At 40.7% G+C, this 13,236-nt stretch overlaps 1 protein-coding gene across 5 annotated transcripts in view; it reads right to left on the bottom strand.

Annotated features, from left to right (window-relative positions):
* The window catches only part of LCLAT1 (lysocardiolipin acyltransferase 1), a 184,643-nt gene that overhangs the window by 158,898 nt on the left and 12,509 nt on the right, over positions 1–13,236 (bottom strand). Inside the window, exon 2 of one of the 5 annotated variants that reach the window (XM_065928948.1) lies at positions 4,713–4,920. The exons of 3 other annotated variants lie outside the window; for them this stretch is intronic. In XM_065928948.1, the coding sequence (XP_065785020.1) occupies positions 4,713–4,762 (50 nt within the window). In that variant the 5' untranslated portion in view covers positions 4,763–4,920. Of the gene's footprint in view, positions 1–3,606; positions 3,663–4,712; positions 4,921–13,236 lie in introns of all 5 variants that reach the window. One more of the 5 variants, XM_065928950.1, reaches the window with a different exon arrangement.

Below are 13,236 nucleotides of genomic sequence, written 5' to 3'. Positions count from 1 at the left end.
TGACCCCGTGGACTGTAGCCCACCAGGCTCCTCCGTCCATGGGATTCTCCAGGCAAGAATACTGCAGTAGGTTGCCATTTCCTTCTCCAGGGGATCCTCCCGACCCAGGGATCGAACCCAGGTCTCCCGCATTGCGGGCAGACGCTTTATGAAAGCATTAAGAATTAGAATAAAATATACCAAAAGAAAAAATAAGCAAGGAAAATAGTCACATATGAAGCACTAAAAAAAATAAAATAAAAAGAAATGAAAGCAATGTGATGTCATGTTTCCAACTATTACCCTTCCATATTTGATAACGATAATACCTAGCAAAAGTGAGGGTATGGGGACACAGGGACTCTTAAACATGCTATTACCTGAGTATAAACTGAATAAACTGATAAGACAGTTTGGCATAGCTGGCAAGATTTAAAAGTTAAATAGATTTCTACCCAATAATTCCACATCTGACTTCTATCTTACAAAAATACTCATAAAAGTACCTTGGTAATCAGTAGTGTGTTCTCTACTCAGCCATATTCTCTACTCAGGAAAATATCTCAGCCATAAAAAAGAATGTAGTTTTACCATTTGCAACAACATGGATGGACCTGGAGAGTATTATGCTTAGTGAAATAAGTCAGAGAAAATACTATATGTTACCACAATGAAACGAATAAATATATCCAAACAGAAACAGACTTATAGATGTAGAGAATACACTACTAATGGATTACCAATGGGGAGAGAGAAGGAAGGTGGGGCAAGATAGGGGCAGGGGATTAAGAGACAAACTATTGTGTATAAAATAAATAAGCTACAATTTGTACATATATTGTACAGCAGAGGGGATACAGCCAATATTTTAAAATAACTTTAAATGGCATATAATCTATAAAAATACTGAATCACTATGTTGTACATCTGAACCTATATTTGTAAATCAATTGTACTTCAGTTTAATAAATATTGTATATGCTCACTGAAATTCTATTTGTATGTGAAAGAAATATTATAAATGCCCATCAATAGAGAAATGGCTAAATGATGGTATATATCTACAATGGAATACAATGTGGCCAGTGAAAAATTAAACACAACAATACAAGCTGTCATTTAGAAAGCCAGTCATGATACATTAAGTGAAAAAGCACTTGAAATATAGTAAGTAAATTATTGTTTTTACTTTAAGGGAAAAACAAAATAACAAAGTTATACATATTGTAATATTAATAGAAGCCATATTTTTTAAAAAATCTTATGAAATGGGAAAATCCTTATAAAATTAAATGAAAAGAATAGATTACAAAATACTGTGTGTAATTACATAAACAAAAACAGTGCAGTATTAATAAGGGTGAGTGATTACCTCTGAGTAATAATGTGATTTTGATCATTCTTTATACATTTATTTTCCAAAATGCGTATTATTTACAAAATCAAAACAAAAATTAAAGCTTTGTTTTTAAATGGAAGCCCAAAAAACTCGTATGCTTTAGAATGATTGAATCAGGAATGATTCAAACCCTACAGAATACAGGAGACTTATAAATGATGCAGTGACTTCAGGTACAAAGAAGACCTTTTAAAATACGAATTTACCAAAACCTGCCCAATATAAACAATGCTATCTCCTTCAGACTGGTTATTTGGAATACTATACTTATTCTGATGTTGCATTACTGAAAATATTTTTGAACTTTTATAGTTTGAAATGTCCTTTGATCAGCTCAGGTGACATATTAAAAAAAAGGTTATACTTGTACCTTAATTATACTTGTACTCAATTGTACTTGTACCTTATTTTTAAGCAAAATTGTATTAACCAGTAAGATCACTCCACCTTTGTACCTAAAGAGGTCCTAAAATAGTTTTGGGGTCATTTCAAACAACTCTGGTTTCAAAAAACAGAGAACGGGTACAAATTCATTTAGTTAAAATAATATGCTACAGTTTTTGAAATAATGCTTTGAGACAGGGACTAGAACCCTGGTCTTCAGAAAAAGGTTCCCTTCAGATAAGTTTATTCACTGCCATCAACACCAGCTTTCCATACATGTCCAGTAACCCACTCCATTCTTTTTCATTCATGAGCTTCCAGCCTACAAGGGTCCTCTCTCCAGATATGACAATTATCAAAACCCTACCATCTCTTTAGGACTGAGCTCCAAATACATCTGCTCATGAAGCTGCTGCTCTTTGGAACTCCAGGAGCATTTCAGCATCTGTACTTGATCAGCATGTGCTATTTTTATACTGACAATCTTTAAATATATTCTGACTTCCCAGTGATAGTTTATAAGGAACTGAAAGATATGTCTTCCATCTCTAATGCAATTCACTGGAGATACAAGATGAGAGGCCCATCCAAGAAATACAATAGTTGTTTGTTTCCTTTGCTTCTATATAGAGATTGTGACAGTTACTAGTTTGGGCCTGATGGACCGTGGTGAGTCTTGGATAGCGGCCTAAGAAGTGTGGGTTTTATCCTGCAATAATCTAGAAAATAAAGTTCTTAAGCTCGAAAATGATGTAATAAAAGTGTATTTTAGAAGAAGTACTCCTTCATCTAGATTTGGAAAAGCCCGTAACATTTAAAGCAAGGGAGGCAGTCAGCTTTGCATAAAGGGTTAAAATCAGAAAGCACTGCATTCTCTAACCCTTCTAACTCCGGGCAAGTAATAAGACTTCTTAAAGGCTTCCTTTTCCTTATCTATAAAACAAGGATGAGAAAACCAGAGCCTACCTAGCCATAGGGAGTCTTACCTATAACACAATCGTGATGAGGGGGTGAGCACACTGTATTCGGACACCAATTCTCTGACACCAACTGGGGGGTCCTACAACGCAATTCTGATGCTTATTACTGAGCGTGAGCATCAGATCCCACAGGTGAAAGGGCAAGACACCCAACAAGACTGCCCTTGCTTCAGACATCCCCAAGCTATCAGAACCAATGTCTAACTTAGCTATAAATTCAGGGGCTACCACGATCCTCCTTCAAGTGCAATAATTTGCTAGAATGAGTCACAGAACTCACTAAAAAACAAAAACTACACTTAAATGATTATAGTTTATAATCAAAGGATACAACTCAGCAACAGTCAAGCGGACGGCATGTGCAGGGCAAGGTCTAGGAAGAGATGACAGAGAGATTCAGAGATGCCATGCCCTCTCTTTAAGACATAAGTGTCACCGGCCAGCACATTCAAAAACCCAGAAACTCCAGTATCCCAGGGTTTATATGAGGGGCTTCATTATACAGGCATGGTTGACTAAATCATTAGCCAGGTGATTGAATTTAATCTCTAGTCCCTCTCCCCACCCCAGAGATCAGGGTGTGGTACTTCCCACCCCCCAATTAAAAGCTAAATCTTTCCAAACAGCAACAACAAAAGCCAATTTTAAAAATGGGCAGAAGACCTGAACAGACATTTTTTCCTATGAAGACACAAAGATGGCCAACAGGGACAGGAAAAGATGTTCAACCTCACTAATCATCACAGAAATCACCAAATCAAAACCACAAGAGGATATCACGTTACACTTGTCAGAACAGCTACCATCAAAACGAACACAAATAACAAAGGTTGGCAAGGATGTGGAGAAAAGGGAAACACGTACACTACTGGTGGGAATGCGAACTCGTGCAGCCACTATGGAAAACAGCATAGAGATTCCTAAAAAAACAAAAAATAGTATTATCATATGACCTAGCAATTCCAAGTCTTTGCCCCAACCAGTAATGCTGAAGAAGCTGAAGTTGAACGGTTCTATGAAGACCTACAAGATCTTCTAGAACTAACACCCAAAAAAGATGTCCTTTTCATTATAGGGGACTGGAATGCAAAAGTAGGAAGTCAAGAAGCACCTGGAGTAACAGGCAAATTTGACCTTGGAGTACAGAATGAAGCAGGGCAAAGGCTAACAGAGTTTTGCCAAGGAGAATGTACTGGTCATAGCAAACAGCTTTTTCCAACAACACAAGAGAAGACTCTACACATGGACATCACCAGATGATGGTCAATACTGAAATCAGATTGAGTACATTATTTGCAGTCAAACATGGAGAAGCACTATACAGTCAGCAAAAAAGGCCAGGAGCTGACTGTGGCTCAGATCATGACCTCCTTATTGCCAAATTCAGACTTAAATTGAAGAAAGTAGGGAAAACCACTAGACCATGCAGGTTATGACCTTAATCAAATCCCTTACGATTATACAGTGGAAGTGACAAATAGATGCAAGGGATTAGATCTGACAGAATGCCTGAAGAACTATGACACTGTACAGGAGGCAGTGATCAAGACCATCCCCAAGAAAAAGAAATGCAAAAAGGCAAAATGGTTGTCTGAGGAGGCCTTACAAATAGCTGTGAAAAGAAGAGAAGTGAAAGGCAAAGGAGAAAAGCAAAGATATACCCATTTGAATACAGAGTTCCAAACAACTACCAGGAGAGATAAGAAAGCCTTCCTCAGTGATGAATGCAAAGAAACAGAGGAAAACAATAGAATGAGAAGGACTTGAGATCTCTTCAAGAAAATTAGAGACACCAAGGAAACATTTCATGCAAAGATAGGCTCAATAAAGTACAGAAATGGTACGGACCTAACAGAAGCAGAAAATATTAAGAAGAGGTAGCAAGAATACACAGAAGAACGGTACAAAAAAGATCTTCATGACCCACGATTTTCGTTACCCAAGATAATCACGATGGTGTGATCATTCACCTAGAACCAGACATCCTGGAATGTGAAGTCAAGTGGGCCTTAGGAGGCATCACTATGGACAAAGCTAGTGGAGGTGATGGAATTCCAGTTGAGGTATTTCAAATCCTAGAAGATGATGCTGTGAAAGTGCTGCACTCAATATGCCAGCAAATTTGGAAAACTCAGCAGTGGCCACAGGTCTGGAAAAGGTCCGTTTTCATTCCAATCCCTAAGAAAGGCAATGCCAAAGAATGCTCAAACTACCGCACAATTGCACTCATCTCACACTCTGGCAAAGTAATGCTCAAAATTCTCCAAGCCAGGCTTCAACAGTACATGAACTGTGAAATTCCATATGTTCAAGCTGGATTTAGAAAAGGCAGAGGAAATCAGAGATCAAATTGCCAACATTCACTGGATCATCCAAAAAGCAAGAGAGTTCCAGAAAAAACATCTACTTCTGCTTTATTGACTAGGCCAAAGCCTTTGACAGTGTGGATCACAATAAACTGTGGAAAGTTCTGAAAGAGATGGGAATACCAGACCACTGACCTGCCTTTTGAGAAATCTGTATGCAGGTCAGGAAGCAACAGTTAGGACTGGACACAGAACAACAGACTAGTTCCAAATGAGGAAAGGAGTATGTCAAGGCTGTCTATTGTCACCCTGCTTATTTAACTTATATGCAGAGTACATCAAGAGAAATGCTGGACTGGAAGAAGCACAAGCTGGAATCAAGATTGCCAGGAGAAATATCAATAATCTCAGATATGCATATGACACCACATTTACAGCAGAAAGCAAAGAAGAACTAAGGAGCTTCTTGATGAAAGTGAAAGAGGAGAGTGAAAAGGTTGGCTTAAAACTCAACATTCAAAAACCTAAGATCATGGCATCTGGTCCCATTACTTCATGGCAAATAGATAGAAAAACAATGGTAACAGTGACAGGCTGTTTTCCTGCGCTCCAAAATCACTGTAGATAGTGACTATAGCCATGAAATTAAAAGACGCTTACTCCTTGGAAGAAAGGTTATGACCAACCTAGACAGCATATTAAAAAGCAGAGACATTACTTTGCCAACAAAGGTCCATCTAGTCAAAGCTATGGTTTGTCCAGAGGTCATTTATGGATGTGAGAGCTGGACTATAAAGAAAGCTAAGAACTGAAGAATTGATGCTTTTGAACTGTGGTGTTGGAGAAGACTCTTAAGTCCCTTGGACAGCAAGGAGATCCAATGAGTACATCCTAAAGGAAAGCAGTCCTGAATATTCAATGGAAGGACTGATGCTGAAGCTGAAACTCCAATACTTTGGCCACCTGGTGCAAAGAACTGACTTGTTGGAAAAGACCCTGATGCTGGGAAATATTGAAGGCAGGAGGAGAAGAGTATGAGTTTGAGTAAACTCCAGGAGTTGGTGATGGACAGGGAGGTCTGGTGTGCGGCAGTCCATGGGGTTGCAAAGAGTCAGACACAATTGAGTGACTGAACTGTACTGAACAGCAATTCCATGACTGAATATATAAGTGAAAAAAAAAAAAAAAAAAACCCAACCACTAACTCAAAAAGATACATGCACTTCAATGTTCACAGCATTATTTACAATTGCCATGATATGGAAGCAACCTAAGTGTCCATCAATAGATGAATGGATTATGGAATATTCAGCCATGAAAAAAAAATGAAATTTTGCCACCTACAGCAACGTGGATCGACTGGAAGGTAAGTGAAATAAGTCAGAAAAATACAAATACTGGATGATATTCCTTATGTGAGGAATCTAAAAATAAAATGAACTAGTGAATATAGTAAAAAAAAAGAAACAAACTCACAAATATAGAGAACAAACTAGTGGTTACGGGTGGGGAGAGCAAAGGAAGAAGGGACAATACAGGGGTAGGTGATATAGAGATACAAACTATTACATACAAAATAAGCTGCAAGGATACACTGGACAACACAAGGAATACAGTCAATATTTTATAGGAACTATAAATGGAGTATAATCTTTAAGAGAAACAAAACAAAAACCAATTAGCAGCTTCAGGTTATAGATTAAATAAAAATGACAATCTCACAAAAAATTTTAAAAAAGAGCAAAATCTTTCTGGTACGACCAGCCCCTCCCTTAAAACTATGTGTGGGTCCACCCTGGATCACTTTATTAGCATAAACTCAGGTATGGTTAAAGGGGACTTATGAACAAAGGACAGTCCTATAACTCAGGAAATTCCAAGGGTTTTCGAAGGTCTGTGTCTGGAACCAGGGACAAAGACCAGATATATTCTTTATTATCTCACATACACAATAAATGGAAGCTATTATCTTAAAAACCAAGTAGTAGGCTATAAAAATAATACAAGCATAAAGATAAGGAAGGAAAAAAATCAGAAGCATTACAAAAGATGAAACACTAGGGGGGAAAAAGAAGGGGTGTCAAATTGATTCAAGCCTGGATGACTAAATAGACAGAAACAGGCATAACCAGGCAAACAAAGAGGAGATTCAGAATGAATTTAGTGTTAGCCAAGTTGAGACTGGTGGCAATGACCAGGGATTTCAAATGGACCCTAGACAGAAGGAGAATGTGAGCCCAGTGACTGGGGAGATCACAGCCAGAATCAGTTGTCAGAGTTTTCCATGGAGATAAAATCTGCCCCCACCCACAACATACAACCAAAAAAGCCTTCACTACTCAAAGGAGGATATCAGCTAATGGTGTTACATAACCATCTAAGTAAAAAAAAAAAAGCAAGTTACCACACACAGCAGAAAATGTAAGGGTTGAATTCTAGGACATATTTGGTTTAATATTTTGAACTCTAAACAAAAGGGTATACCTCATTTTTAACATAAAGATTCAAAAAGAATCACATGACTAAATGCCAAACAGAAACGCTGGGTTTTGTTCTTTGATAGAAAAGGATCATTTTATTTTCTATCAACAGGAAACCTATAATACATCTCTCTAACAGAAATGTTTATTGTTCAAAGAAAAGTTTATGGAACAACCACAGAACATTTCAACAACACAACATAAACAGGACAACTATGATCAATTTAGGAGAGCCTCCTGTAAAGATACATGAAGCAGGATGAACATTTCAAGCATGGAAACATTACACAGACATTCAGAGCTTTTACTGCCAGCATTTAGAAAGCGCATTCAATAACTAGAAACTGTGTTGTTAATTGCCCACTGTTTTGAAGCATCACAATTTACTCTTCCCTACAACTTACACATCATCTTATCCTTTTGTTGCTAACAGAAGAAAGTTCCAGCCGTTTCAGACAGTAAAGGTGACAAGTGGGAGAAGAACGGGAAAGTAGAATTTGGGCCAGCACACTGGTAGTCATATGGTTCCTGGGATAAAAGGACTAAGGGGTCATGGAACTGAGACATTCAAGTACTGACTAGATTGATGAACAGGCTTATTAACTCAGGAAGCCTGCAGGACTGTGCTTAGGTTAGGAATGCCCGAGAGCAGTGAGAGCCCGATATGTGCACCCATGCCCTCAGGCTCCAGAGAGAGAAGACAGGACGCACTGGGCGAGTGCAAAGCCTCTTCAGTTGTGCCTGACTCTTTGCAACCCCAGGGACTGTAGCCCATGAGGCTCCTCTGTCCATGGGATTCTCCAGGCAAGAATACTGGAGTGAGTTGCTGTGCCCTCCTTCCAGGGGATCTTCCCAATCTGGGGATCTGCATCAGGTTCTTCACCACTATCGCCACCTGGGAAGTCCAAGGCTGGAGTGCTAAAACCAGCCGGGTCCTTCAAGCTTCAGCTTTCCCCTCACCACAACACCCTTAGCCAGAATTTGGACAGTGAAGGCAAAATCTGAGCTCAGATCTCAAGCTCCAGAAGGAATGGGGTAGGGGGCAGCTCCCCTTCCCACACCCAACACTTGGGGTATTCAGGTTCCAATGATGGCAAGAGGAACCTTAAGACCTTCTGTAAGAAAGCAAGCAAACACTCTCCCCACCTCCTGGGCCCCAAGTCTAAAGCCAAATCACAAGGACTATTTTACTATGCATAAAACTTTAAAATATGTTTGGGCAGACTCTTGCTTTCATTTATAGTAGTACTTAACTTTGTTAAGTCAGAATCAGTGTATAAGCTGGTTATAACTATGGTTATCTGTCAATGTATAAAATCCTTGTTCATGGAAATGTTCAGAACCCCAAGATGTGTCCCTCTTGCAAGAAGAGTATTTTGAGCTGAAATCAATCCAGATTCTGGAGGTCCAAGAGATACTCCTGAGAGAGTCAATTCCTAGGCAGGTTTATAAGAAGCTCGGGGGTCCTGGAGGAGAGAGGGGCCTGGGGTTCTCAAGGAGGAGATAGGGATCTGGAATTCTCAAGGAGGAGGAAAGGACAAACGTTTTTTTCCCCCTCTAAACTCCTTAGTCTTAGTCACATAAAACAGTTTTTCCCTTTAAGTCCTTTAAGCTGATGATTACACAACAAACAGCTCAGCTTAAGCTCTGTCCTAGGGACTGGGCAACAACAGCGCATCCTGCAGGAGGGCAGCTTCCCCCCCTGAGGCCCTGACTGATCCCGGCGCCTCAGGCGCCTCAGAACACAGACCACGGGAGTGGCCTGGTGGGGTCTTCCTATTGTCAAGTTCTAATCCCGTTATCCTCAAATGTAAATTGTGGGAGTGGGTCTGACAAAATTTTTACAACCTTGAGACCTTCTTTTGATTTACTGTAATAACTAATTAAAAAGCATGTAATTCCCTTGCTAAAGACTAGCGAGCGGGGCACTCTCCGCCCCCTTCTGCTGTCTGTGTCAGAAGCTTTCTCTGTCCCCTTTCACTGTAACAGACCTTCTGCCACACAGGAGCCCTGAGTGGTCAAGCCTCGTTTCTGGTCCCGAAGCTAAATCTTCGGAGATCACAAATCACTGTTCACCTATCACTACTGCTTCTCCCTTGACCACCAAGAAGAATCTAAATTGGGGATTTCTGTCAGAAAAAGAGTAACTATCAGCATTAACTATCTAAGTGGCTCCATCTGTAAGACGGGACAACCATCTAATTACCTAACACCTGCTCTTCTTCTTCCGTTCTGTGAATAACCTTCCTCTCTTTGGAAGTCCTGGGCTTCCCAGGTAGCGCTAGTGGTAAAGACCCTGCCTGCTAGCGCAGGAGAAGAGATGTGAGTTCGATCCCTGGGTCAGGAAGATCCCCAGGAGACCGGTATGGCAACCCACTCCAGTAGTCTTGCCTGGGGAATCCCCATGGACAGAGGAGCCTGGCGGGCTGCCGTCTATAGGGTCACGAGTCGGACATGACTGAGCACACATTCGTGTACTTTGGAAGTTCCTCAGCTCAGAAACGACATACCTACCTCATTTCACCTTTCTGTCTTTGAATATTCCATGGATGTGAAGTTTCTGACCTCATGTACGTGGGATTTCTGCATTTACAAAGTTAGGATTGATTTCTCCCATTAATCTGTCTCATGTCAATTTAATTCTTAGACAAGTCAGAGGATTGTGAAGGCAGAGGAAAGTCTTCTTCCTCCCCATACTCACCTGGTAGTGCAGCTGGAATTATTCTCACTCTCCTAAACTAAGAGTAGCTGGGGATACCCTTGCCTTGAACCATCCCCTGGCTTGCTCCAATTATAGGTCTTTCCCAGAAGGCCAAGGTTTTCCCCAGACCAGTGCTAAATTCTAAGGGACTTAAGTTCTCTCAGTCTAAGGACCCCCTCTTTTAGCTCAACCAGTTCACCAACTCAATCTTGCTCTCATCTACCTAAACCCCCAAAAGCCCAAAAAAACCCCTAGGTAAAAACACTGGTCAATAGTGAGGGTCAGAGGGAATGGTCAACTTAAGTAACAGTTATCTTGGAGCCATTTTTCCAGCTCCTCCCTCTTCTTCAATCGTCCCACCTCCCCACTCGCCCCCAATTGCCCTTACAACTCCAAATGGCCCTCCCTGTTTAACAAAACTCAGCCCTTTCCAGTTCTACTCACTGGTGAGCATACCCACATCCATCAGGATGTTGAACTCCAAGTCTTTCATCTTATCCTGATCTACTCTCCAAATTGTTTTATGGCAAAAAGAATATTCCTGTTACTCTGGTAAGCCCCATTTCCAGCCCTAATGCTTCTTCCTAGTACACAGGCCAGCAAGGCAGGGTCCCCTCAATCAATGTTTACTGATCGAACTACCAGGCTGCTGTCCTAATGAATGGCTCACCAGATCCAACTCGACATTTTTCTTTCTCAGGGCAGCAAGGTGACGCGCATGTTTAAAAAAGCAACTACTGCTACTTCTTCCATTCTTTGCAATTATGACTAGTAAAACTTATGGCCTGACAACCAAGTAAAAAAGTTCCTTTTTTTAAAAAAAATAGATTAAGTCTCAGGAAGGTAAAATGGTTGCCCACAGCCTTAAAACAGTAAAAAACAAAATTCTTAAGATGTAAGAGGTGCAGTGAGATGGGTGTTCCTTACATTTCTTTCAGTCATCACAAAAACATCAACAGGAAAATAGCACTGTGACCCCTTTTTATAGTGGGTAGACAGACTTAGGTTAAAAGATAAAACTCCCTGCTCCAAATCACAATGACAGTAAGTGTTACAGTGGGATTCAAGCACATCAGAATTCAAGTTATTAAAAGGATAATTTAAACAAACAAAAAGATAACATTGTGTCTCTCATACAAATATAAAATGAACACCAAGATCTCTATTAGAAAAACTGAGTTAGTCCCTCTATAAAACTACACTTTCACTACAATAAATTTTTTTCTATCACACACTAAGCCAGAAATGTAGAATTACAATGCATTTATAATATATATAAATGCAGAAATAAATTAGTTCATTGGATTTTCAAGCTTCTTTAAAAGAGATCTAAAACTAATGAGGATTTGGTTTTACTGAACAATGACAAACAGAGTTACTCTCTAGGGGAAAAGAACACATAGTTAAACTGTCACTTCCAAGTAACTGACCCAAAACTAACATAAGTGTCTAACTAGCCAATTTATGTATCTTAATTTCTACCCTATGTTTTCTTCCATTAAAAAAAAAAAATTAATCCCAGTCCAACTACTGCTCCATAAAATCCAGTAGATGTACTGCTCCTACTGCTCCGGCTAAGAGCAAATAAAAACCTGGACATTATTGGTTCAGTCACTCAGTCGTGTCCGACTCTTTGCAACCCCGTGGACTGCAGCATGCCAAATTTCCTTGTCTATCACCAACTCCCTGAGCTTGCTCAAACTCATGTCCATCAAGTCGGTGATGCCATCCAACCAACTTATCCTCTGTCAACCCCTTCTCCTCCTGCCTTCAATCTTTCCCAGCATCAGGGTCTTTTCTAATGAGTTAGTTCTTCACATCAGGTGGCCAAATTATTGGAGCTTCAGCTTCAACATCAGTCCTTCCGATGAAATTCAGGACAATTATATGTGAAACAAACAAAAGACTCTGAAGGTGGAGAGAAGACACTTTAGTTCGGGAGGGACCTTGGGATCCGTGGAACAACATGGTGGTGAATTCTCCGGGTTCTCCTTTTGCCTCAAATATCTCATGGACACAGAGCTGAAGCAGCCAATAATCCAGAAATGCCAGTGGGGGCAGACAATTAAAGTTCCTGCTCTTTCAGAGAACCAAGAAAAGAGCAGCAGAACAAAACAGAAAACTTGTAGACAATAACCACTGGCACTCCAGCCAAAAACCAGAGTAAACTGCAGCTCACCCTTACCCCGTGACAAGGTAAGCCAAGTAAGGAGCCTAAACGTTCCCTCTCACCAGGCTATCTACTGTTGTGCCTCAACATTACAGGAGGCCACCCCCTTACCCCCTCCCTTACCTCCCACCTTCACCTGTGGGGATGATACCAAAGGCAGAACTTCCTTGCCTTGCTAAGGACCCCTGTCCCCTGCCCCACAGCATCTAGGGAGAACACCTGGAGAGCATGTACTTCTATGACAGTAATGAGGCTCCCCTTCTCATCTCCACCAGAATGGTATGAGACAGCCTAGTAGAGAGTCAGGAATTTCTCTATCTCCAGGCGTTAGAAGGCCATCCCCTCCCAGTGGTGTCAGCTGAGGCCGTGTGGGGAACAGCAAGGAGGCAGAGTCTGTCAGCAAAGGCCTAGAGAGGAGCTGAAACTCCCCCCTCTGCCGTGATGAGGAGCCCTGCTTTGTGTATCAGTGGACCAATTCCTCGAAAGCACACAACTCACTCAAAATGAACACTTTGAACAGTCCTGTAACTATTAAGGAAATTAAACTTGTAATTAAAAACCTCCCCAAAAAGAAATCTCCTGGCCCAGATCATTTCATTAGAGAATTCTGCCAAATGTTTCAAGAATTAACACAATATCTTTGGAAAACACAAGATCACTTTATGAATGTAGTATCTCCCTGATGCAAAAACCAGGAAGAGTAGTGTGTTAATGTTGGTCGCTCAGCCGTGCCCGACTCTTTGCAACCCCATGGACTGCAGCCCACCAGGCTCCTGTGTCCATGAGATTTTCCAGGCAAGGATACTGGAGTGGGTTGCCATTTCCATCTCCAGGGGA

Source organism: Muntiacus reevesi, chromosome 3, assembly GCF_963930625.1.
Source record: "Muntiacus reevesi chromosome 3, mMunRee1.1, whole genome shotgun sequence".
In the NCBI taxonomy this organism is placed as follows: domain Eukaryota; kingdom Metazoa; phylum Chordata; class Mammalia; order Artiodactyla; family Cervidae; genus Muntiacus; species Muntiacus reevesi.
The sequence above is the reverse complement of the archived record's forward strand: the minus strand, read 5'-3'. Positions and strand labels throughout refer to the sequence as shown.